The 25,488-nt window shown below is 46.5% G+C and overlaps 4 protein-coding genes across 7 annotated transcripts; 2 read left to right on the top strand and 2 right to left on the bottom strand.

The window, feature by feature from the left end:
* Positions 1-1,005: 1,005 nt before the first annotated feature.
* On the bottom strand, positions 1,006-3,664 carry LOC120683217 (subtilisin-like protease 1). Its single transcript, XM_039965244.1, has one exon. The coding sequence runs from the start codon at positions 3,605-3,607 to the stop codon at positions 1,253-1,255; it is 2,355 nt and encodes a 784-aa protein (XP_039821178.1). The 5' UTR covers positions 3,608-3,664; the 3' UTR covers positions 1,006-1,252.
* Positions 3,665-10,567: 6,903 nt separating this feature from the next.
* On the top strand, positions 10,568-11,373 carry LOC120683573. Its single transcript, XM_039965662.1, has one exon. It carries the CDS (start codon positions 10,684-10,686, stop codon positions 11,041-11,043), a length of 360 nt encoding a protein of 119 aa, XP_039821596.1. The 5' UTR covers positions 10,568-10,683; the 3' UTR covers positions 11,044-11,373.
* Positions 11,374-14,152: 2,779 nt separating this feature from the next.
* On the top strand, positions 14,153-16,079 carry LOC120681453. The gene is made up of 2 exons (XM_039962952.1): positions 14,153-14,521; positions 15,534-16,079. The coding sequence occupies exons 1-2, from the start codon at positions 14,281-14,283 to the stop codon at positions 15,740-15,742; spliced, it is 450 nt and encodes a 149-aa protein (XP_039818886.1). The 5' UTR covers positions 14,153-14,280; the 3' UTR covers positions 15,743-16,079.
* Positions 16,080-16,806: 727 nt separating this feature from the next.
* Positions 16,807-24,469, bottom strand: LOC120681452 (acyl-coenzyme A thioesterase 8-like). Of its 4 annotated transcripts, none has more exons than XM_039962950.1 (17): positions 24,255-24,468; positions 24,081-24,173; positions 23,527-23,594; positions 22,800-22,881; positions 22,622-22,668; positions 22,363-22,503; positions 20,174-20,251; positions 19,455-19,542; positions 19,052-19,164; positions 18,414-18,476; positions 18,282-18,337; positions 17,915-18,007; positions 17,680-17,736; positions 17,506-17,607; positions 17,354-17,402; positions 17,193-17,261; positions 16,807-17,098 (listed from the first exon to the last, which is right to left on the bottom strand). In XM_039962950.1, the coding sequence occupies exons 1-17, from the start codon at positions 24,268-24,270 to the stop codon at positions 17,021-17,023; spliced, it is 1,293 nt and encodes a 430-aa protein (XP_039818884.1). In that variant the 5' UTR covers positions 24,271-24,468; the 3' UTR covers positions 16,807-17,020. The 4 variants fall into 4 exon arrangements, with proteins under 4 accessions (XP_039818884.1, XP_039818885.1, XP_039818881.1 ...); XM_039962951.1 differs by having other exon boundaries at positions 22,363-22,485; positions 24,255-24,467; XM_039962947.1 differs by having other exon boundaries at positions 24,081-24,469.
* Between the last annotated feature and the right edge of the window lie 1,019 nt (positions 24,470-25,488).

Raw genomic sequence — 25,488 nt, 5'->3', positions numbered from 1 at the left:
CATTGTGGCCCAATAAGCCAATCTGGTGGCTTACTCAACATAGCTCGGGCCTAGCCCACGGGCCCAATAAAGTTCCACTTTGGTTTGTCTGATAAAAGTGGGAGTGACGAAAGCACATAATTTTGCCGGTAATTACAAAAAGACATAGTTAGCTTACCGCAGGCCGTAATTTAGTCCACCTATACGGCCTACCCTTCATAGAAAGAGAACCAGTTTTATGGGGCTATTTTTCCTTTCTTAGCAAAGAAATTGGTTTTTCCTCGGATTCCGATGCACTTGCATGTGACACCGGATAGAAATAAACAAAACAGGCATGTGAGAGGAAGAAACGAATTTTGGATGACATCAGCGCACGTAAGCAATTTTAAAAATTTTAAAAGCCATAGCCCTCACAATCGAGCGTCCAAATCAAAATCTGATTGCACCATAACGTTCATGTCAAACAAGAGCTTCAAAACTAGACCCCACATCAATATGTTTTAGTGATATTTTTTGCTAAGAAAATGGTTTTTATTATATTCTAATCTGCTCATGACTTTTAAAACCGTTGCTCATGATGTTTTTAAAAAATGGCTTCACTCATCTTATTTCAATTAAGTGGATATTGATGTTCATATCGTGAAGATATATTGTTTGGTGTTATTAGTACACGTGGGTAAACAACTTTGTTGGGTAGTAGATTAAGATATATAACATGATTAATAATAGGCAACTTTAGTAGATTAATTGAGCATTTTATCTAATTTATTATGATATTTTTCTATTATACATAAAGCAATTTAGGTGTCTTCGAAAAGTATTATCGAAACATATACAAGTGGGGTCTTGTTTTGAAGGTCTCTTCGAAAGAGATATAACTGTGTCAATCGAAATTTGAATCTGATTGATGATTTAAGAATTATAACTTTTTAAAATTTTAAAATTAGTTACATGTGCTACGGCTCGTGGCGGTGGATAGTAGTTTTAGCCTGCCGTGCAATAGCATAAAAGTACGGCTGACCATAATTAAGTCATTACCATTACAAAATCAGTCGCCGATATAATTTACACTTGAGAGTAAACTTTTAGAGAAATTTTAATAAACAAACAAATAGAGGAAGAAAATTATCTCTCACAGTCTCACTTTCCCCAAGGGAAGGATTTGCTCTGTACGTCTAATTAAGTAAGCCTACCAAATCAAAAGCGAAGGAATTAATCGCATCACATCGATCTCAATCAAAAGCTAAGCTCACGAGCTGCTACCGATCGAGGGTTAGGCTTGACGTGCCCCGGCGACGACCAGCAGCGGGCTGCGCACGACGTACTTGCCGCAGACCCACTTGAGCTGCCCCTCGACCGGGCTTGCCGGCGCCCGGCCGTCCGCCGACTTGATGGTGACCGAGTAGTTGAGGACCTCGTCCACCGCCTTGAACGTCAGCTTCGGCGGGTTCACCTCCACCTTCACCGACGCCGGCACCTCCACCTCCACGACGTACGTCGAGCTGGCGGCGCCGACGTTCGTCACGGAGCGGTTGGCCGTCGCGGTGAACGGCGGCTGGTCGAGGATGGCGATGATGGACGGGTAGTTGAGGTCGTCCTGCTCCAGCCGCGACAGCTTGGCGCACGACACCGCCGGCTCCGGGTAGATGATCGTGCTCACCTTCTGGTCCGTGTAGTTGAGCCCGCACAGGTACGGCACGTAGCCCGCGGCCGTCATGTTGTACACGAGCCCCGGGTCTATGGCCCTCTGAGGGTTCACGTGGCCGGCGCCCAACGCGAGGAAGGTCGCCGGCTTGCCGTCCACGTCCGCGATCGGCTGCCGGAGGTTGTCGGTGGGCTCCGCCGTCGTCATCAGCGCCGACTTGATGGCCGCGGGCGACCAGTTCGGGTGCGCGTGCTTGATCAGCGCGGCGATCCCGCTCAGGTGCGGCGCCGCCATGGACGTCCCAGACTTGATGTCGAACCTGGGCACCGCCGCGTCGGGCGGCAGCTCCACGTCCTCGATCGAGGGGACGCCGGCGAGGATGTTCACCCCGGGGCCGATGAGGTCGGGCTTCAGGATCCCACGGCTCCGCCTGTTGGGGCCCCGCGAGGAGAAGGGTGCCACCATCGGCGACTGCGGGGTCTTGAACACTGACCCTTTGAAGACGAACGCAGCCGTCGCGCCCCGCGAGGTCTGCATGAACTCCTTGATCTTCTGCCCCGCCGCGAAGGCGACCTGCACCGTCGGGATGGCGTGCGCCCTCGGCATGACCACCGCGCCGAACACCTCCGGGACGACGACGATCATCCCGGCCGCGCCGGCGCGCTTCGCCATCTTGGCCTTCTCGGTGCTCACGACGCCGCCGGCGTCGCAGATGATGATCTTGCCGGTGATGTTTTGCGCCATCAGCACGCTCTCGCTGGCGCACTTGCCGTCCACGTCGTGAACCAGCGGGCGCGGATCGCCCACGGTGGTGTTGGGGTCGTTGAGCGACTGGCCCTCCACCTCAACCTTGTCCCCGAGCTTCACGGAGGCCGCGAATCTCCTGTCGCTGGTGCTCGCCCCCACGGTGAGCAGCCACGGCGCCTCGTTGACGAGGGTCGCGGGGCTCGGCCCGGTGTTGCCCGCCGCCGCGCAGATGAACACGCCGTTCAGGATGGCCGTGTACCCGCCGAGCGAGACGGGGTCATCCGAGAAGTCGATGGCATCCTCGTGGCCGAGCGAGAGGGAGAGGATGTCGACGCCGTCCTCGATGGCGTCATCCACCGCCGCCAGGATGTCGTCCCGGTCGCAGCCCTTCTGCTCGTAGCACACCTGGTAGAAGGCGATGTGCGCGCGGGGGGCCATGCCGGCGGCCGTGCCGAGCCCGTTGCCGAAGACGCTGGCGTTGGGCACGAACGCGCCGGCCGCCGTGCTGGACGTGTGCGTGCCGTGCTGCCCCTCGCTGATGGGGAGCACCGGGTCTTGGAGGCCCTTCCACTTCCACTTGGCCGACTCGAAGTAGGAGCGCGCGCCGATGAGCTTGTTGTTGCAGACCGTCTTGTTGAAATCGCAGCGGCCCTTCCACTTGGGCGGCGGCGGCTTCATCCCGGCCCCGTCGAACGAAGGGTGGCCGCCGTAGATGCCGTCGTCGAGGATCCCGATGATGATGCCCTCGCCCATGTTGCTGGTGTTCCACAGGCCGCCGCGGCGGGGGTCGCCGCCCGTGAGCCCGAGCATCTCCGGCGTGTGCGTGGTCAGGAGGTGGTACGTCTGCTCGGGGAGGGAGCGGTCGAACCACTCCATCTTGGACATCTTCTCCAGCTCCTCCGGCGTCATGCGGGCGGCGAACCCGTTGACGACGTTGCGGTAGGAGTAGATGAGCCGGGTCATGGCGGACGGGTCCGCCTCCAGCGCCTCCTTGGCGGAGTCGCACACCGACGCCAGGAGCGACGCGTGCCAGCTCGACACGTTCTGGTGCAGCTTCTTGTCGTACTCGTACGCGCTGCGCACGAGGATGAGGTAGTTGTTGTGCACGCCGTGGTCATTGTGGCTGGCGACCGGGGTGACCGCCGCCGGAGACAGCAGGAGGAGGACGACGGCCGCGGCGACGCGGAGGACGAGACCCCGTAGCGTGCACCTCCTGTGGATTTTTGGATTGTCCATGTGGAACGCCGGAATGAAATGAGGGACGGTAGCACGAGGTGGCGCTACATGCGTAGGGGAGGTTAGTTTTTCTTCCTGTGACCTGAAAATGGCTAAGCGTTCTGTGGTCAAATGCTGAGATGGCTTAAAATAGGGAATGGATGCAAAAGCTTGGTCGTGACCACACAAGTTCATCTAGACTCCCGTTCGAGGCTTCCTTGTGGAGGAAATGAAGGAGGTGAGAGATCGGCGCCTACTACCCTTTTTGTGTTGCATGCGTCGAACAGGACAGTAGTAGGACAGAATGCAATCTATATGCATGTCAAATTTAAGCCCGGATAAAAAACTTGTGCAAGAAAAAAGGGAAATAATCATAGTGTGGGTTGTGGATTTCAAAATTAAAAATGACCCAGAACTAAGTGCATGTTTGAATTGTCTAATTTCCGGACGGATTTCTTGTTTGGATCCACCAACTAAATTTTAGCTGGCTAAATTAGCTAAAGTTTAGCCATTTCAAGACAGCTGAAGTTAGCTAAATTTTAGCTGGGTTTATTAGCTAGAGGATCCAAACACCCCAGTTTAGCTGAGAGAATTTTTAGTTGGCTAAAGTTTGGCTTTGAAAATTAAGCTAGCTAAAGTTTAGTTGAACAGGCTAAGAGTTGGGATGTATGCTCGCATGGACAGGTAGACTCTTAAGCGTTCTAGCACAGAACATGTTACAACTTACAATGTCATAATTAGATCTTGTTAGGATCTTTGGATCTCCTAGTGACAGATCGAATGTGTTTTTTCTATACTGTGAGACATACCTTGTCACTGTTGTTGCCGTTGAGGGTTCCGGCACGACCTCGTTCGTCGATGGAGGCTGCGCACAGACAGCGACGGGCGATGTAGAAGTTGCAGTGCCGGTGCCGGTGCCGGTGGTGGTGACGTCCTGCGAGGATAGTGGCATGGTCGACGGCGATGGTGCGTCGCTTGTGGCGCTTCCCGCCGCAGCAGCGCTTCCCTCTAGATCGGGTTAGGGTTTAGGACGGTGGGAACTGTAGCGGCGGCGAACATCGTGACAAGTGCCGCAGTCCCCACCCCCTCTATATATAGCACTGCGCGACAGGGGCCCACCAGCCATCTATTGGGCTGGGCGTCCCCGATCAGGACGCGAGTCAAGGGCCTAGTTCGCCGTTGGGCCAACTGGTGGAGATCAATACTAACATTGTCCCCCCTTGATCTCACCTTACTCTTTTAAACTTCTCAACTTGAACTTAACTCTTTACTTTTCTTTACTTGCTTTGCTTTCGGTCCTCATCTCATTGCAGATCGATACATAGGGCGTGCTTCGTCATGACAGTTATCACTTACCATCAGATTAACAGCCACAATGCACCTTTCTGTATTGAAACAAGACCTTAACCTTTCTTTGGGCCCTTTAGTAATCTAGAAATCATAGGCCTCCCGTAAAACCCATGTCGACTTGGGCGGTAGGCCTTTTGGTAAGCGGATCCGCAAACACTTTTTTGATACTTTGGTGCTCCATGATTTCATATGATTCTGGATTTTCTCCTTTGCAACATATAAGCCATTGTCAATGTGTTTGGCAGCACACTTAACATGTTGCCATAGGAATAAAAACATTCGAATGGTATATTGCTGTTGTCTACCATTATCAATTCCGGGTAATGGTTTTCTTAACCATTTTGCCTGTCCTGTAGCCTCATATAATGCCAAACTTTGGGTACACAACCCATGAATCACAACTATTTTGCTTTGGAGCTTTTCCACAATAAAACTCCAAGCGCGAGTGTTAGCTACTACTGTGGGCTTCACTAAACATCTCGCCAAAACTTAATTCCTTTTACTCACATCCTTTTGAGAGTATATGTTCATTTCTTACTTAGCATGAGGCTGACAATATTTTGCAAAATTGCAAAACATTCTATAACTCCATTCCAGTGATCTATTGCTGGACTGGACTTCTGCCAAAATGTCCCGGATACTTGCACTATGTCAGGGTAAATTCTTTTGAGCACTAATTTTACTTCCAACAGCTGAAGCACATTGAACCTTTTTCTTTTGATCGATCATATAACGGTTCCTGGAATTCTGAAAAATTCCAAAACTATTACCCTTGACAATAGGACAGGCGTAGGCTTACTCGCATGCATACTATATATCTTTAGAACTCTTTTCTAAGTATGCTTTCTGCGATAGTCTTGATACCCCCTTTTCTTTTATCCCGGTGAATTTCCTTTTCCTAGAGTGAATGGCTCTTCACCGAGATTATTCTTATCAAAACTAGAGGTCATAATAACCTTCTTTGAACTTTGCGGGAAAAAAGAATTTCCCATCTTTAAACTTTGCATATTTGCAATTTGTCATCTTGACCTTTACTTAAAACTCAAAAATTTTATTCTCACAAAACTTTAGAGGCCACTGTTCCGTGATCTGATTTCATCAGGTGGTATTCCAATGTTTTTTTCTTTCCACAACAAAACCATTTGGTTATGTCATGTATATACTTTCTCGCACAAATCTCTGTTAGGAGATATTGTTCAAACATCCATCTAATACGATCCTAAAAGTAGTATGCACCAATGTCATTATGATTCTAAAAGAATCCTTTCATGAGACTGCATAAAATGTCTCATTATTTGCATAAAAACTTTTGCCACAAGTCGCGCTTAGCAACTTTCCATGTTCCCTCCAGAGTCTCGTTTCAATCTTATAGACCCATTATAGCCTACTGTCTTGCCTCCATTAGGAACTTATTCTATGTTCCAAAATAAATTTGGAACTTTTAGGTCTCATTATATCTTTCATGGCTTCTCACCACGTCGATGAATGAGACAACTCAATTTATGACATTCATACAACGTGAAAACAATTTCAGTGCTTAAATCATAGGAGTGAACATACAATCCCACTTCTCTTCAAGCCTTAGTTCTCGACATACTTTACTCCCCCAGATTATCCCATCTATTGCAAAGATTGAATATCTTCAAACTTTTGTTTGAGTTTGTTCTTTACAAGCCTCAAAGGGTGCTTTAAGCACCACCCTTTTTTTCGGGTGTTTTGAGGCTCAACTTTCTTTTCTTCCTATTTAGAGCTGAAAAACTCTAAGAATCTTGCTTATTTTTATGGTTGGGATATCAACATTATGACCGTTGTACTCCCTTTTCGGTCGGTCATATTCACTTTAATAGATCATCTTTGCTTTTAAAAAATGCATCGCATTTAACTTTGTGGGGAAATTCTCTCTAAATTTTAATTTTTCTTGTCTTTCTAATCTTTCTCCCCCTCGAAATATGGCACAAACTTTACTGCCATAATTTCGAAACTATTTTTAACACTTGTGAACGAGGAGCATTTCATTACTAGAACTTTATTCATATGACCGAGTCATACAAAATAATGGGAGTACCATTTCCTCGTTCCTTTTCAAGAGCTCCTCAGAGTTCTTGATTTGTTGCACTTTCAAGAACTCATCAAGTTATTCATTTTGCTATACTTTTGCAAGTCATGCTTGCAATCTTGGTTCGCATACAACTTTCTTTTTGTCCTTCGATTCTTTTCAAGTCACTATCCAACATGCCACTATAGTAGTGCATGAGAATTGTTGGGATAACTTTAAAAGGTCCCTTAGATTTCTTCACTTTTATGTGATACTCATGTCGCACGTGAGTCATCACAAAAACTTTCCCTGTCATGCAGGATATGAATGGCACAAGTGCCAAAACTTTTCCGACTTGCGATAATAAACTTTAAATGCATTGGTAACACATGTTTAATTCAACGTTGATCAAATTGAACATGCGTCAAACTCATTTCAACCATTATCTTTACTGTTGTTGAAGGACGAAGAAACTTTGGTCACAATGACTAAAACATGCATATATACTTTATTTTCTGATTAAATCTTCCTGTTGGTTCCAATTTAATCAGAAAATTTAACAAATCTCTATATTACAAAAACTTTAGTGAGAGAAAAACCAAAAACTTTTCCGAATAAGTTGCATCTCTTTTCCATATCAACTAAAAATCAGAATTGAACAAGCACTTTTCTTTCTTAACCTCAACTATATAGCTGAGTAATCTTAAAACTTTATCTGTAACGTTGATCGGAATCAACTTTTGTTTGTTAATTTCTCTCTACTTGGGAAGAATTGTATGTCTTAATTTAACGTTGGTCAAAATTAAAATATACAACTTTCCTTTACTTTCAATTCTATATCACCGTTGGGCAGAAATAGAACACATCACTAGAATAAAAAAAAAATATTGTCATCATCAACTTTGGTCAGAAAATGACAACATCATAATAAACTTTAAATTTCTTTCTTTTAAGAGCAAACTAACGCTCAACTTGACACTTATAATGGCAAAATAGTGCCAAAACATCCTTTCTTTGACATACAATAGCGGAAGTTTTTCTTAACCTTAAAGTTAAAGGCTCCTTTTTCCCACAGGGAAAAACTCATCTGAGTCTATCTTTCTTTATTGCAGCGGAAGACTTTTCTTTCTTTTCAGAATCAATTCTTTGTTTTTCTCTTTTCTCTGAAAATTGATCACATTGATGCAAAATTTGTCAGAGATTTAATCTTGAACTTTAAACTCATAATAAAATCATAATATTGCTATCATCAACGTTGGTCAGAAAATAACAATACCATAATTTAACTTTAAAGCAACATCTTTCTACTTCTCTATTTAAATTGTCCCGTTGGTTCTAATTTAAATAGAGGATGAAACCTTTACTTTGCAGTGGAAACATGACAAAAATACTTATTCATTAGCAATAGTACTGTAAACTTTAATATTCTCTAAAACAAATTATCCCATTGGTTCAAATTTGTATAGAGATCGAAACTATGCAAAAAATTTCAAAGGAGTGCTTCTGAAATCGAGAAACTTGAATTTTTCTTTTCTGTTGAAGCAGCCCGCTTGAGATTTTGGCCCGCGGCCTGCTCGCGACGCCCGCCTGGGCCTTTGGCCCGACAGCAGATGACCGGGCCGCCAAACCGGCCCGGCGCGGCTCGTCCCCCTTTCACAGGCTGCATCCCGGCCCAAAAGCATTCGGCCGCTCCCGGGCCGTCGGATCGAATCCGACGGCTGGCCTTGCTTTTCGCGGATCAAAACCGCGGCAGCCCGCTCCCCCGTAACCCTATCTCCATTCTCCCTCCTCCTCTCTCTCAGCTCGTGTCTGGCGGCGCCGCCGGCGGCCACCGGCCCCCGCGCCGCCCTGTCCGGCCGCCGCGCCATGGCCGCGGGACCTTGAGCCCTTGCCTCACTTGCTTCTTTCCCCTCCTTTCTTTTCGCAGCGCCGAGCGGCAGCGGCCATGGCGGCCGGAGGGACGCCGCATCGCCGTGGCCCTCCCCCCTTTCGCCGGAGCCGGTGAGGAGCGGTCCTGACCGCACGTGGCCGCGGTCCTCCCCCTTTCTATTCTCTCTCAGCACCGCACGGAGGCGACGTAGGAAGATGGCCGGCGGCGCCACTGTGGCACCCTTTGCCGGTGCACGCGTGCGGCCGGAGCCGCGCGCGGCGCCGTCGAGCGGCACCTTGGTGGTGTCCTTTGGGGCCTGTGCGTGCGTGCTTAGAGGGGCGCCGAGTGGTGTGCGCGGCGTCGGCCCGTTCTTTCCCGCACGGAGGCGGTGGAGCGCCGGCAAGCCGGCGTCTCGGGAGTTCTATCGCGCACGTCTTTGGCCGCCGGCGGCGGCGGCGGCGGTATGGAGCCAGGTGCATCCTTGCTCCTCCCGTCCTTTCTCTTAGGGTTAGGATTTGAGCTATATTCTTTTCCTCTTTCGATCCGAGATCGAAATTTCTTTCTTCCTCTTTCGATTCATGACCGAATCCTTTCTTTGACTCTTTTCCCATCTCGATCTACTCACTAGATCGGCTCTGGTACCATTGTTAGGATCTTTGGATCTCCTAGTGACAGATCGAGTGGGTTTTTTCTATACTGTGAGACATACCTTGTCACTGTTGTTGCCGTTGAGGGTTCCGGCACGACCTCGTTCGTCGATGGAGGCTGCGCACAGGCAGCGATGGGCGATGTAGAAGTTGCAGTGCCGGTGCTGGTGGTGGTGACGTCCTGCGAGGACAGTGGCATGGTCGACGGCGATGGTGCGTCGCTTGTGGCGCTTCCCGCCGCAGCAGCGCTTGCCTCTAGATCGGGTTAGGGTTTAGGACGGTGGGAACTGTAGCGGCGGCGAACCTCGTGACAAGTGCCGCAGTCCCCACCCCCTCTATATATAGCACTGCGCGACAGGGGCCCACCAGCCATCTATTGGGCTAGGCGTCCCCGATCAGGATGCGAGTCAAGGGCCCAGTTCGCCGTTGGGCCAACTAGTGGAGATCAATACTAACAGATCTGTGATCCGACTGACAACGAACCAATCTCAACCTGTTCAAATTTGTACGGGCCACATGATACCGAGCCAAATTTTGGCAACCAAATGGGACCAGCATGTCACATTTGTCCCGACTCCAAACGGGGATCTTCTGCAACTAACCTACCGAAGCATATAGCAATGCAATCTGCAATGCTCAGAGCCTCAGATCATACCAAACGGCCAACCTAAACCAATTCAAGGAGTGATCTGCAATGCTCAGAGCCTCAGATCATACCAAACAAAAATATTGGAATACAGTTTGAATACAGAAAATTCAAATTGTATTCCAGTTCTCTAAAAACCCAAACCAACACCACGTAGAAATGCAGACGCCAACAACAAAAGCAATCAACATTCCACACTCTTTTGCTTGCACTCCGGATCTGAAAAGACGTGCCCCCGCTGTGGGACCGGGTGAGCCCCACGTCAGCCGAGATCCCGCTGGCACGACGGAATGTGCCGACGAGGCCGGGGGACACCTCATCACGATCCACGCGCAGCGCCCGCAGGGCCCCCTCCCATCTCCGCCGTCCGCCTCGCATCCCACGGCCCCCGCCTCCCCCCCGCGCTCTCCTATCCGCCTCATCTGCCGAGACCGACCAACCAACCAACCAGCTACGCACGCATCATCGCTTCGCCAAGCTAGTTGCTCGCTCGGCGCTCGCTCGCTCTCCCCCACCGTACAGAGAGGGGGGGAGGGAGGAGCTGCTCCGATGTGGGCGCTTGGCTCGCCGGGGAGGCTGCCGACGATGGAGGAGCGCGACGAGGAGGACGCGGACCCGTTCAGCCACCGGGCGCGCGGCGCGATGGCCTCCTGCTGGGGCCGCTTCGGCGTCGCCGCGCTGTGGCGCAGGCTGCGGCAGCACCTCAGCCTGGCGCGGCGCAGGCGGCGGCTCGGCCGCTCCTCCACCCTCGGCGCCGGCGGCCTCAACTACGACCCGCTCAGCTACGCGCAGAACTTCGACGACGGCTGCCTCGAGGAGCGGGAGCCGGACTTCAGCGCCAGGTTCGCGCCCGCGCGGCACTCGCCGAGGCCGACCGTGGGCGCGGATCGGGACGTCGCCGCCGCTTGACGCCGCCCCGGGTCCGCTCTTGCCGCCGTGCATACGGATCGGAGCTTTTAGCACTCCTCGTGCGCCTACGCAGAGTGGCAGACTGCTGGTAACTGCCCCTCCAACACGTCTTCAGTTGAATGTACATGATACATGTCTGTCGCAGGCTCGCATGAAATATGTAAGTAGAGTCGATATAGCTTTAATCGAGCTCATCTCATCAGAGACAAAAAAAAACTCTTGCCAATTTGCTGGTTTCTGCAGCATTCTTGCCGGTTTGCTTGTTCTGCAGCGTTCTTGCAGAAGTTGCAGGGATTCTTGAAGTTTTTCTTTTGCTAGTGTTTATGTCCACTTGAGATCCAAGCTTCGGCACAGCAATCGTTCTTCAGAAAAGTCTAACTCGTTCTTGGAGTCGAGAGAATTCACGTTTCGTTCATATTTTCCTCTCAGATCACATCCATATTCAACAATAGAAAACAAAACCAGAGCTTCAGTTTTGCATGGTGGAAAAATGTGATGCAGCCTCTGCAGATGACACTGCAGGTCTGCAGCTGGAACTATACGCAGCTAGTTCCTCCACGGCTCCACCACGCATGGTGCCTGAAAAGTTATGCCACTGGTGCTATCATGGGATTACTTCTTCTCCAGTCTTAGTCGAATTATTAGAGAGCGAATTTAAGATTTGGGTGCCTGCTTCTGTTTGCAAAAGCAAAGGTAGCCAGATCGAGAGGGATATGCCCACTTACTGGGGGCAGAGTGTTTGCTGCAAATTGTACTCCATCCGTTCCAAATTATAAGTCATTCCAAAAATCTTGGAAAGTCAAAATTTTTCAAATTTGAATAAATTTATATAATAAGATAATAATAATTATGATACCAATTAGGTATCATTAGATTCCTTGTTAGTTATATTTTCATAATATACCTATTTGATTTCATAATTTTTTGTATTTCTCTATATAATTTTGGTCAAATTTTGAGATGTTTGACTCTCCAAAATTCTTAAAATGACTTATAATTTTAAACGGAGGGAGTAGCATACTAGCTTCAGGTTAGAATATTCTTGCAAAAATCCATGGTTGCAGTTTATAGCTTTATATCTGAGCCCGGATTAGTTCTGCTGGCACGTCACATACAACTTGAGGAAGCAAAATATCTTGCTCGCCGAAGGCACTAAACAGACAAAAAGCTCGCTGGTGGTTTATGTGGTCCGGCCACAAATTGACCGGCGACACTGTGTTGCGCACATCACTTATGTCTAGTACGTCTTTGTTCCAAAAAAAAAAAAACTCCTACACCAGTCGTTCTCTTAGATTTGTGTTAATTTTACTGAACTGAATTACTACTAGTTTGTGGGCCTCGAAAACTTATTTCGGAAGCTTTGCGTCAATATGTACTAATAGGAGAACTATATTAATATCAAAGTCTCTCGAGTTTAAAGGAGTTTTGACAACCACGGTTGAAAGTAAACGTCCGTAAGGTCGGCTCCAGCCCTAATAAACTCAACTGTAGTTTACTTCAACTACTAGAGTCTATTACGTCACAGGTACTAGAGTTAGGAACTGCAACAAGTTCTATAAATCTGTGAATAAAAAGCAAATGGCCGTTCCGTTTAAAGAAAAAAGTGAACGGAAGAACATGCTGACGTGCCCAATAATTTTTCCTTCCCAAGCTTACTTGCTCGATCACTCCTATGAACTGTATGCCAGATCTAGAAAGTTTTTCATTGGTAAGTACGTACCGTAGAATTCTCTCTTTTGGCATATTTTCAGCTACCTATTTGCAGGTTTGTGTTTACATTATAGATGGCACTGGAGTTATATATCACTGTTATATCCTCCATGACTTTGCCCTGCAATAGAGCGCCACTCCATGAACATCAATGATTGTTAGAATTCGTGATACAAGGCTATCTAGTAATTAACCAAGTGTTTTTTCCCCTTTCCTGACATGCAATGCAGCTTGAATAGTGCTTTTTTAGACCGCTTAGTGCATTGCTTTGGGTTTTAGTCTGGAGTTAGACGAAGTTTGCACACCTCTTCGCTATCAGTGCTTGCGTGCAACAACAGTCGTTAATCCGGAGCTTGTAAGTCTTGAGATATCCTCCAACCGAGTTTGTGGAATGGCCGCCGATGCTTGTGAGAGGGAGGAGAGACCCTCAATGATTTGCCGAAGCTCTACCTAGTGAAGACGGCAAGGAGCATCCGGAAGAGGCAAGGCAGCATGGGGAAGGCCCATTGTCTATCCACGGAGTTACTCGACTGGAAGCTTGGCCCTTTGCGCGGGCATTCCCTCGTGAGAGGCTCCAACAAGGATTAGTGAAAAGTAAGATCTTTCCGATACCTCGGCAAAAAGTCATAGTGTCGTCACACATTCTCTACCTCATTTACTCCCGCATTTGCCTCTCCTAAATTACCTTGTGTAGTTTATATGATTGAAAGATACAAAACTCTTTTGCGGTAGAGATAAAAGTACGTAGGCAAACCTATTCCACGTCTAGGTCTAGATAGAATTTGGATAGATTTTTGTATATGTTTGGAGCCTTAGCTTTTTAACACCTAATTCATCCCGCCTTAGGATGTCATGATCCTTTCACACACGATTAAGAAGTACTCTCTTCAATGTAAAATTTGCAGAAAGTTTTCTTAAGAACCTTTCGTAAAGATGGTTTTTAAAAGATACAGTTTGTAACTATATGATAAAAAGTTAAATATCCCGGAAGCAATACGGGAGACAATGAGAGAGGAGATCTCATGGGTCCCAGTCTAAGGTCGACACCGGCTTACCACTCCTGATGCCCTAACAAAATTTTATGCATTAATTAAGATTAAACCAGATTTAGAATTTTTTTCTGAGAAGAATATTTCATAGCTTTTGTTTTGATAAAATCCACAATTTACTACGTGTGCCTTCTACGGGTGCTAAAACCATTTTCTTAACTTCAATGTGAAAAATAAATGATATCGAAAAGTTAAGGGGGTGTCAACAATTCAATTATTCAACATCCAGAAATTTTAGGTGGTGGAGAAAAATCGGAGCCGATCTCGGAAAAAAGAAATCCTCCAGCCGGTCCCGCGCGAGCAGAGAGACAGCCAGACCCCAGATCGGAACCCAACGGCCGAGCCAAGTTACCCACGCGTGACCCCGCTCCCAAATTGAAACAGCTCCGCTCCCCTCGTCGCCTCGTCGGCTTAGCTGTCCCTCTCCGGCGGTTACTTTGCTCTCCACTCGCCTCGGCTCCGCGCGCTCTTGCCCACCATGGCCGGCGCCGCGCCCGCACCAGGCCAAGCTGGAGCCGTGCTCAAACCCCGGAAGCGCAAGGCTCCGCCCCCCGCCGCAGAGGACGAAGCGGAGGAGCTGGAGAGGGAGGTGGAGGAGCTGGAGAGCGAGCTAGCCGATCTGGACCGACGCGTCCTCGAGCACCTCCGCGGCACGGCCAAGCGCGTTCCCGACGCGGTCGCCTCCCGCCTCGCCGCTCTCCTCCCTTCCGCCCGCATTGGTAACACCCCTCTTATTGCCTTGTTCTAGTACCTAGGGTTTTGACTGGTCCGGTCCACCTTGGGTGGCGTTTATGTCATTTGTGCGTCAGCAGGTTCGTTCTCATGGTATATGTGTAGAAATGACCCCACATGGGGATTCTTGTGGATAGGCAAGGCCACCAAGTGTGGCGTGGTTAAATTCGGGTAAGGATGGGAAAAGTCGAGGCCTTCTCTCGCTAATAATTTAAGTCGTGGATCATTCACAAAAATATTTTTTCTAAATTGTGGCTTTTAGCAAGGGAAACGCGGGGGAGATTTTGTTTACTTTTCACTGCAAATCGATGACCTATATTCAGTATCTATGCATGCTTACAATTTAGCTTGTATAGGGGTCCAGTTGTTAAATGATAATGGCCAATTTCCGCTGCCTGGTGACAATAGTAACTATTTTCGATGTTTATGATCTGAATGTAATGATGAGTTATAGTCACTTAGTTCAAGTATATCAAACGCCCATAATATTTTACATCTGTTGTTGCACAATCCGCTGTATGAGGGGGGCTGTTAATTTCAGAACTTGAAACTTGTTGCATGCAAATCATTGCATGATTCCCAGAAGCGATTTAAGCAAACTCGGTGTGCTTTGATTTGTTACATTATATTTTTAACTCAGTGCAGATTTAGCAAGTGTTAGGGCATAAGGGGGTGAGCTAGTACATGCTCCCTCCTTTGTTTCTTATTGAGGGTTAGAATTATCCCGTTCCATGCCCCCTCCCACGGAAGTCTTTCATTCTGTAATGTCGAACCTATTATAGTGGACATTGCTTGTCGACAATTTCTTCTGCATATTTAACTAGCCTTGCATCGCTTTTAGTTAATAAATTGATTGTCTCTTGTTCCCTCCCTTTATAGCTTGCCTCCCTTAGCTTGCACACTAAGTGCTAAACTCAATAATTTTTCATAGCAATTTTTACACAATTTTCTCCTAACAGTTAATAACAAATAACAGTAATATATCCATGGGTATTGCAGAAGTTCCAACAGTTTCTGAAACTTCAAATGTTGAAGATGACCAAGAGCAGCTTGAAAAGCTGAAGCTCCTCAAATTAAAAGTGGAGGCTAATATCGCTACATTGCCCAAGGTTCTTGAGAGAATGAATGAATCAATTGCCCAGTGTGAGAAATTGGAGAGTTTGAATGTGAATATCCATCCTATTTTTCGAAGAAAAAAGAGTTCCTGACTGGTTGATATATCAGTAAACAGGGATTGATTACTGACAGGACAGCCACAAGTGGATGTTGGATTTCATTTCTTTCGTAGGTTTATTTGATCAGAAAGCACAACTTTGTTGGATGTAAGATCTGTAGTTTTGGTGCTGACCATTTTGTTGTGGGAAATGTCACTGTGCCATTGAACGGAACCTACCTGCAAGTTGAAACTAGAACAGAAAGATGGATTTGGCCGATGTATTTGGATAGACTCGTGGCATATGTATTATTGGAGGATCTCTCAGTTCTATTAACCTTCTCCTTACCTTATCAGCTTCGAAATTAATAAAACAGCATTTCCTAGCAACATCTCTTAATATCTCATCATTTCCAAAGTATTTAACATGACCCTCATTGTATTTTTTTTGGATAAAGGTCTTTCGGTAATGGTGTTCCTACATTAAGATTGAATGATTATTAGAGTGACAGGACAACCACAATTAGGTTTGTCACAGGTGTCTATTCATTCAAGGCCTACTGTGTGTATCAGTTTATTCCTCTCTTAAAAGCCTGTTTGTTTTTGTTGATTTTGGATTGTAGCTTTGGAGAGGATGATTAACAAAGCGTTGAATTAGCTTTTTTGAATTGTATTCTGGAGATAAGCGTGTAATCTTTATAATCCAGTGACTGCACTACATCATTATCTGTTACACACAACTACCTCTATACCAGATTCAAGTTGCTGAGGTGGTTTTGGGTTAAATAAGAAACGAAAAATCATAAATGGACTCTTTGTTTCAAGCTCCCAGCTTTGAATTCTGAGAACAGTCTTTAAGCGAAGGGTGCCTAAAAAGAGACGTTTTTGGCGTTGTGATTCACCGAAAGCAGCTCAAAAAGAGACTTCTGTTCACTGGCAGCTTATAAAAGTTAAAATTGGGAGGGGCACATTTCCTGAGCGTTGCACAACTAAATTTCGTTACTGTTTTTTTTTCTTATTAGTGTTTCAGATGTAACCACTATTAGACTCCTGGTGCAAACACGAGCCCAATAGTCGCGAACAGCCGAAGCTGCGGCCAATGTTGACATTGACAATGTGTTAAGACTGAAATGATGCCAATTGCCTGTTTATTTTCCCAACTCTCATTCATATTCCATTACCCTGTTCACACTTCGAGTTACAAATATACCCAGCTCAGAACAATTGATACCACCTTTTCCTTCAATATATCGATACTGTACATTTTTGCGCTGAATCGTACATATGCGAAACAAATTGAAAAGAGAGCCTAGTACAGACTCTTCTGCACCTTTCAAAGCTTTGGCCTCGGGTTTGGTTCTCGTGTCTTCTCCCTCCTAATCAGCGCCTCTTGGGTCAGCGACATGATAAGCTGAGCATTCGAGCAGAGAACAGTATTAATTATTTGGGTCACAACAGTGTGTGCACAAGCAAGAGTCTAGAGCTCTGAAGCAATGAGTGCATACCTCTCCTTGCCTGTTGAACATGCGTCCGGTGACGAAACCCCGGCCACCATGCGCAGATGGGCTCTCGATCTATTCTCATGGGAAGCAACATGAACCTCAGTATCTGACATAGACATGTTACTTTGTATCTGTATCAGATGAAGAGATGGACAATTGCTTACCACATACAGCAACCAGTCATCAGCCTTCACAGGCTTGTGGAACCAGATCCTGCAGAACAATGACAAGCAACAATAAGAATAAACAAAATTTTGCTGAAGTAATGAACAAATGATGATTGGAATCACTATAGCGAATGTAATAGAAAACGTACGAGTGGTCGAGACTGAGTGAGTATGTCTTTAAACCCTTCTCCCGATGAGGATTCAGGCTGACACCAGAATACAGTAGATCTGAAGCATATGCTACGACACATCTGTAATATCACAGAATAACATTATGCACAAGTATATAAACAATGATAAGTGTATGTGATCAAATTACAAACCTATGCAGAGCTTGATCATCTGAAAGCTTTCCTCGAGCTCTAAACCAATAGTTTAAGCTGAAAAAGAATCAGAGGCAATACTGAATCATAATTATTTCTACTAATAAAAGGATCTATATTGAAAGAATATGGAAAATCTCGTTGCAACAGAAACTGGGATCTATATACTGAATTTCAGAATTAATAAGGTCGGCGTAGGTATTTGAGGCCTAACTTGCCTAAATGCAGGCCTAACCTTGGTTTATGTTGAGATGCTGAATCTTCACAGAATCTCATTTCTATAGGCCAAGGCGTGAACTTCTTTTTAGCTGCCAAGTTCCTATATTGCCTGCAGCCAACACAGTAAAAATCCACTCAGAAATGACGCTCAGATGAACAATATTGAAACTCGCTAAGAAAGAATATTAATATTATAAATGTGTATTGACAGAAAGGTAGGTCCACTACAAAAATGACACTCATCAACAATCATATATTTTCAACAGCACAAAGAAGCAAATACTGAAGGCTATGGTTTTGATGACTAAAATGATGAACAACCTGAGAGCAATGTTAATTTAGAAAACTATCAAAAGATATTGATAGGAAGTCAGAAAACTTACGTTGGGAAGCGCGGGTCAGTAAGCCGTCTTTCTCGTATCTCCTCCAGATTAAGGAGCTGCATTTTATTGCTTATTAGTTGTCTGTTTGTCCTCCCACATATACCAAATGGAAGGAAAGAGAGCAATCCTTGCCTGTTCAGGAGGAGGAACATTAGGCATGATTGCAGCCTGATGGTCAAAACCTACTTCTTCCTTCTGCAATAGAATCAATTAAATAAAATAAATAGCCAGATCAAATTCACGCTGACAGATTTCAGGAGATTGGCCTTTGCTATTCAGAAATCTCAAACTATGAATAAATTTCTTGCAGTTACACCGCAAAAAAATTATCTATGGACCATAAATAAATTTACTAATCAAATTTGAGACTAAGAATGATATTGTTTGGTAGCTACTGCGATAAGGTTGATTTTGATTGGCAACTGCTGAGGATATACCAGTTACTGGTTTTAAGAACATAATTTAGTAAAGTGTGCAAGTGCTAAAAGGAGCCATTTTTCTTTCCAACTGTTCATATTTTCCTTTCAGTTACATCTCAAGTTAAATTTGATAACAGTTTGGACTGACGTACTAATTAAAATAGCTGTTTTGGAATGTATAAGGTTAACCTTCATTTGACACCTAACAGATTCTCAGTCGAATGCAATAGATTGACAAATGATGATCATCACTTGTATCAATCAAGTTGTATAAGATAAGATACTTAATCTGCCCAGTTAAGTTTCCTATATTATCATTTACAAAGGCAAAAGACCCAGAAGGATAATCACCTGGAAAGAAGCAATCAAAGTGAATATAACTAGGCCTTTCTGCTTTGCCTCCACTTTTCTGGTTGCAAAACTGGATCCATCACGCGCCCGATGAACTTGATATATTATTGGCACTACCAGAGAGGACAAATCAAAGACAGCCATGAGCATCAAATTTCTTTGTTGGATTAAAGGTAAGTACACCTGATCCTCAGCTTACTACCACTTATGGAGAAGATGCAAGAGTTAAATCTAATGACTGTTATTCTATTGATCATAAATAAGAATAATAAATTGGAGCCCCAGGTGAGCCCAAACTAGAAGCTTCTGCTTATAAGTATTTATGAACTGGTATATTAGTGGTTCTCAGATTATATTAGGTCGGCCAAATAGCAAAAGATCACATAGGTTTTGAGAGCCTTACTGTTATTGTCTCCAGCAACAAGAAAAATCGCATGCAAACTATGAACCATTTTAAGACAATCAACAGTCTTGGATGCAGCTGCAAGTGCCTGCACAGGATCAAATAGAAAAGCTTATTACATGCTTAAAATCTTTTAAAAGGATCCCCAGCTTTTACTAAAACGAATCATAGAGTTAATAGTAGGAGACAGAAAGACATTTGTCCAAAAGAATACAAATGGTCAGCAGCAAGGGAGCTGCATAACTGAATCAAAAGGGGCTTTTTCTGAATTCAAACTAATAGCTGCAGGTATTCGAAAGGCATCTAAGCAGTCAATTTTGTGTCCCAGAGGTGCTTAGCAACATATTTATAACTTAGAGATGCTTAGCTACTTCTTTGATAACTGAGATGTCTATCAAGTGAATATATCATTCAAGAAAATCATATGATAAAAAAAAAGACTAGCAAAATAAGGTAGAACGGATATGTTCTTATATGCAAACCACAAGTTTATGGGAAGTAGAGGAAGCATGTCTAAAGAAGTTTGCCTTTTGCTATTGACTTAATGAATCACAAATTTCCGCCGAAACATAAAAGGTTGAATAAGAATTCAGACCAGGGAAAGGAAGTGGTCCAATATATTCACAAGATCTTTTTTTTCTCGAATACGCAGGAGAGCTGCGTATCTTTGTATTAAGGATCTAGATTGCAGAAGTAACAGAGGGCAGTAGAAAACATGCCTGTCCAATCAATTGTCCTCCAAAAACTTGCCTAAAAGTTGGAGCTTCTGGCAAAGTAAACCCACGGAAGATATCAACCTAAGAAACAGGGATAATCATTGTGGTAAGCAAGACAAAGGACCTCACTTCAAAATGTTATGACACATTAAGACTGCATTTATCAAGTTTGTACTTTTAACTTAATGAGGAAATGCAACCGTTCAAATCTGTTAGAGAATATCCTTTGTTTCTTTCAGGCAAGAATTCGTTAGCCTTCAAATGGGAACACAAAAATTCCACTGTCTGTCTTAAATCCATTTGGTGCACACTGGATATGGTAAACGAGTGATTTTTTTTAAAAAATAAAGAGTTAAATACACCAGCGGCCCTCGAACTTGTCCTGAGGTGCCACTTAGGTCCACGAACTTGCAAAATCAAAATCTGACACCCTGAACTTGTAAAGTTGTGCCATTTAGGTCCATAACCCGTCAAGAGGTATGAATATATGCAAAAAAACCCTTAAATTTTATCATCTTCTATATCTACATCCTCCTTGTCTCTTTCAACTCTCTCACCGCCGGCGACCACTCCGGCCCCCGCGTCCACAGCCATGCAGGTGTCCCTCGGCAAGCTCCTCCAGCCGGCGCCGCCCCTCATCGTCGTGCCGCTCCCTTCCCTTCCCTCTCCCTTCCCTCTCGCGCGGGCGACGGCTGACGCACGGTGGCTGGTGCGCGCCAGAGACCGCGGCGGCCTGCGCACCTCCTCCCGTGGTGGCCGGCGGCGCCCTCCTTTTGCCTCCTCGCAGCGGCGGCCATGGCGGTGCGCATCTCCGCCGGCCGGATCTGCCACGCCAGCTCCTCCGGCCAGGCCCCTCCTCGGCCGCCCCATCCATCCTAACTCGCTTAGGGGCGAGGCGCGAAGCAGGGGCGGCCGACGGGCATCGTCGCGGGCAGAGCCCTGCCATGGCCGCGGCGCCTTCGGCTACGACGGGGATGAGGCGAGCAGGGCCCCGCCATGGCGACGGGCCTTCGGCTGCGCGTGCCGGGCCGAGGAGCGATCGCGGCGGCCGGAGGCGCACGCACAGGCGTCTGCGCGGGCGGGCGCGGTGGGCAGCGTGGGCCGAGCGGGCGGGCGGACGTGGGTGGCGCACGGGCTCGCCGCCGCGGCGGCGCCCCTGCTCCGGCTCGAGCTCGCCTCGCCGCGGCCGCCGCCCTCTTGCTCCGCACGCCAGCGCCTCTCCTTGCCTCCTCTGCCAGCGCCTCCCTCCTCTCCGGCAGCGAGCCCTCTTGCTCCGCACGCCAGCGCCTCCCCTTGCCTCCTCCGCCAGCGCCTCCCTCCTCTCCGGCGGCGAGCAGGGCCGCGCGCATACTTCCCCGCCCCCTGCACCCCGGCGTCAGCGCCTCCCCGGTGGATCTCGCGGTGGCGCCCCCCGCCCCTGCTCTCCCTCTTCCTACGGCGGGCGGGCAGCGCCGGGGCTGGCCTGCGCGAGGCGGGGGGGGGGGGGGCTGCTCTGCTCTGCTCGAGCGCCCTGCTCCCTCCGTCGTGCCTCCTCACTGGCTCCGGCGGCGGAGCCTCGCGCGGGCCGCCGTCCCGCCTCTCGTCTTCCTCGACCCGGCGCGAGCTCCTTCCTTCGGCGTGCGCGGCGGCCAAGGTGGAGCAGAGGGAGCGGCGAGCCAGGGGCGGCGTGCCGCGAAGGTCGCGAACTCTAGGTGGGGGCGGCGAGCGCGGAATCCGCGAGCTCCAGGGGCGGCAGCCACAAGCTTCAGGGGGCGGGGGCGGCCGCGGCGGCCGCGAGCTCCAGTGGAAGGCGAGGAGGCAGGGGGCGACGGCGAGCTCCACCCACTGGCGGAGGAAGCAGAGGAGGTGTGGGGAGAGAGAAAGAGACAGAATGGGAGGGAAGGGGTGAAGGTAGAAGATAGCAATTTTGGAGGGTTTTTTTGCATATATTCATGCCACGTGGCGCCATCTCAAGAGGTATGGACCTAAGTGGCACAACTTAACAAGTTCAGGGAGCCAGATTTCGATTTTGCAAGTTCGTGGACCTAAGTGGCATCTCAAGACAAGTTTAAAGACCATTGGTGTATTTAACTCAAAAATAAAATTGAGGTGTTGCATCTGATAGCACATATGTTTCAAGTACAGTACCCAAACTATACACCCATAACACCCATAACAGAACAAAAACATCATAGACACCACCTTACACTTACCTCTAGTGGTTCTAAATGCAAAATTCGTTCCAGTAAAGAATGTTCAGGTGTCTCCTCCGCATTCCAAATTGTTTTTGGTTGTAACAAATGTCCATATTGATTGGGCAATATGAAGCAGGTCAGCTGCAATGGATGAAAGCACTAAGCTAGATATTGTTACACACATTTGGAAATGCCATCAGCATAGTATCACTGGGAAAAGGGAATCCTACAGCAAAAAGAATGAAAAATCAAATGTGGGAATGTTAGAAATAATGACCTTCGATAGTGCAACAACATTTACTTGATGATCGGAACTATTCGTGCCTACAAAATAATGTAAAAAATTAAAGAATGAAATAACATATGTACAACATAACTACTATATATCTTTTCTACACATAATGCATTTGAACTAGATTATTAAAATTTAAAAAACATGATAGGAAAGAACTTACCGTAACCAAAGTAGTCATACTTATTTAACACATAGTCTGGGCGGTTTGCTTCTTCTGCATTCGCAGATGCGGAAACTTCAGCCTTCAAGACAAAGAGAGTTTCATTCAAGTATCAAAAAGTAATCCACTAATAATAGCGTCAATCTCTTCCCCCCTCTTCCGTTATGGTAAATAGCAGATGTACATGTCATTCCATCATACTTTCTTGGAGATAAGAAATATGGAAGAAAAATAACTGAGTGAAAGGCATGAAACAGCAACAAGATAGTTTAATACAGTTAGGGAAGGAAATAAGCTACAGAAGAATAGGACCATAAAATACTCTGAAATGATGGAACTTGAGTGAGTCTTGCGCACAAACAACAGTACAAATTATCATGTTATAAAAAATTGACAAGTGATAGTTCTTCTACAATCTACAAGGAATTAATTTAGAAAGAAAAGATGGTTCAGGTCAAAATGATATGATCCACATATTTGAATTGATTACTAAGCTACTGATATGATTTCCCCTTGTAGGGGCCTTTTTCCCTGATACTACATGATAATCAAATAATCATCAATGCTGAAGATGGATGGCAACCATGAATCGCTTAAGGATTACCGGAAATATTTAGTTCATACACGAATATACCCTTTTAGCTTACTGATCGACAGTTTATACACCATATAAACTGTATGTGTACTCATAGAACCAACATAAGCAAGAATTTGCACAAATTTTTACCTGACCATCCAATATGATGTAAAGGCCATCTACAGGTTCACCTTCGCGGGCAACATAGTCACCAGGTTCTGCAAGGCAGAAACCCAAAATAATATACCTTGAAGCCAAACCAAATTTATTGTCCACAAAATCTTAAACAGCAGAGGCTCCTAGATTGGGGCTAGACTGAACAGGCGCCAAGGGTCAAGTGGTCAACCCAGTTATAAACATAATCAGGTCACTATGGACTACAGAGTACAGACTACTGGTTAGCACTTGACTAAAAAACCGTTATCCTGTTTCTCGCAGAGCTACGTTCGTATTCGCTTGTTTCGAAACTTGAGTTTGGCGGTAGTCTACGAGACCCAACATTAAACATTCGCAAATACTGTGAGCTGTGCAGAATATTAGGTACGGAATTGGAGAGCACATCAAATTTCGAAAACACAAACAAAGTAACCCCAATGGAAACAAAATCCGCCGTCAATTCACCTTTGATGAAAAATAGACTATGAATCAATCCAGCAGGCCAACAACCAGCAGCGGTCGCGGTCGCGGCCACGCAAGGTACGTACCGTAGCGCTTGATCTGGACGACCTCGGCGATCCTGCGGATGGAGGAGCCCGGGAGGCACTGCAGGAGGGGCACCTGCCCCAGGAATTCAGTCACTGCACACCAATGGCAACCAGGCCCCAGGTTAGCCAGAATCGCTCCCAAATTCGGTGGGCTCTGCGCTGGCGCTGCTTTACCTTCTTCACGATCCATCGCTGGCGGCAGTAGCGGCCGGTGGCAGGGGGAGCACTGGAGCAGCGATCGAGGGGCGGAGGAGGACGCGGACAAAAAAAAAAGATCTCTCGACTTTAAAGCGCGGCGAAGCGAGACGGGAGATTGGTTGGTTGGCCTGCGACCCGTGGGGAAGGTGGAGACGAAGACGAGACGCGGGGGAGGAGTGATGAGGAGAGACTCCAATTTGTGCGCGTGGTAGTTTGCCGATGGCCCGATGTGGACGCGATGGCGTGTGGGCCCTGCGTGTCAGGCTGGGATAGTTGGAGACCTGGGGCCCTTGGTTCGTGGATCTGCGTAGATGACTAGTGGGGCTGGGATGGGATGGTCGGATGGACCGTATTGTCAGTGGGATTTCTGAGGTAAAGTCATCATGGGTGTGTTTAGATCTTCAAACTTTCCAAATTTTCCATCACATCAAAATCACATCGAAACATTAAATATAGCAAATGACTTATGCATGTAGTACTAAATGTAGTTAAATAAAAAAACTAATTGCATAGTTTTGATGTACGTTGCGAGACGAATCTTTTGAGCCTAGTTAGATCATGATAGGACAATATTTACTACAAACAAACAAAAAATACTATAATATATTACAGTGTCCGATATAACTTTTTCTAACACTATTCAAAAATCTAAACACAGCCCATGTTATTATTGCACGTGACAGAGTGTAGGATCACCCTCGCGTGGAGCCAAGTGCTAGTACAGTTGGGTCGCGGCCCCACGCGCATAAATAAACCGGAGTCTGGGCAGCGTGTAGCAGTGTATCATGTGTCCATCCCGGAGCTTTCGAGCAACTCGAGCAGTGTTTTTATTGGAGTGACTAAATTCATATTTTAATTATTTTGCTCAAATTTCTATCTTTAGCAGAGCTCTTACTTGGGTGACTAAAATAAGAGGGTGACTAAATTTCCTCTCCTACCTCCTCAATTTGGTCACCCTCTGCTTAGGCTACCAAAAGTAGAGCCCATCACTTTTTTCCTTTTAATATATTTAGAAGTCTATTTAGTCGGTGCTGCTGGAGTAAAGACTATATTTTAAGTGACTAAACTTGGAAAGTGTGTGATTAAAATGAGTTTTAGTCACTCAAATTTAGTCACTACACTGGAGTTTCTCTTAGCCCTTCGATCTCCGCGGGTGTTTCTACAGCCGTCGGATCACTGTTCTTTTTGTTTTTCTCTTTCGGTAATACTA

Source organism: Panicum virgatum, chromosome 7N, assembly GCF_016808335.1.
Source record: "Panicum virgatum strain AP13 chromosome 7N, P.virgatum_v5, whole genome shotgun sequence".
Classification (NCBI taxonomy): domain Eukaryota; kingdom Viridiplantae; phylum Streptophyta; class Magnoliopsida; order Poales; family Poaceae; genus Panicum; species Panicum virgatum.
This window is presented reverse-complemented; position numbering and strand designations above follow the sequence as displayed.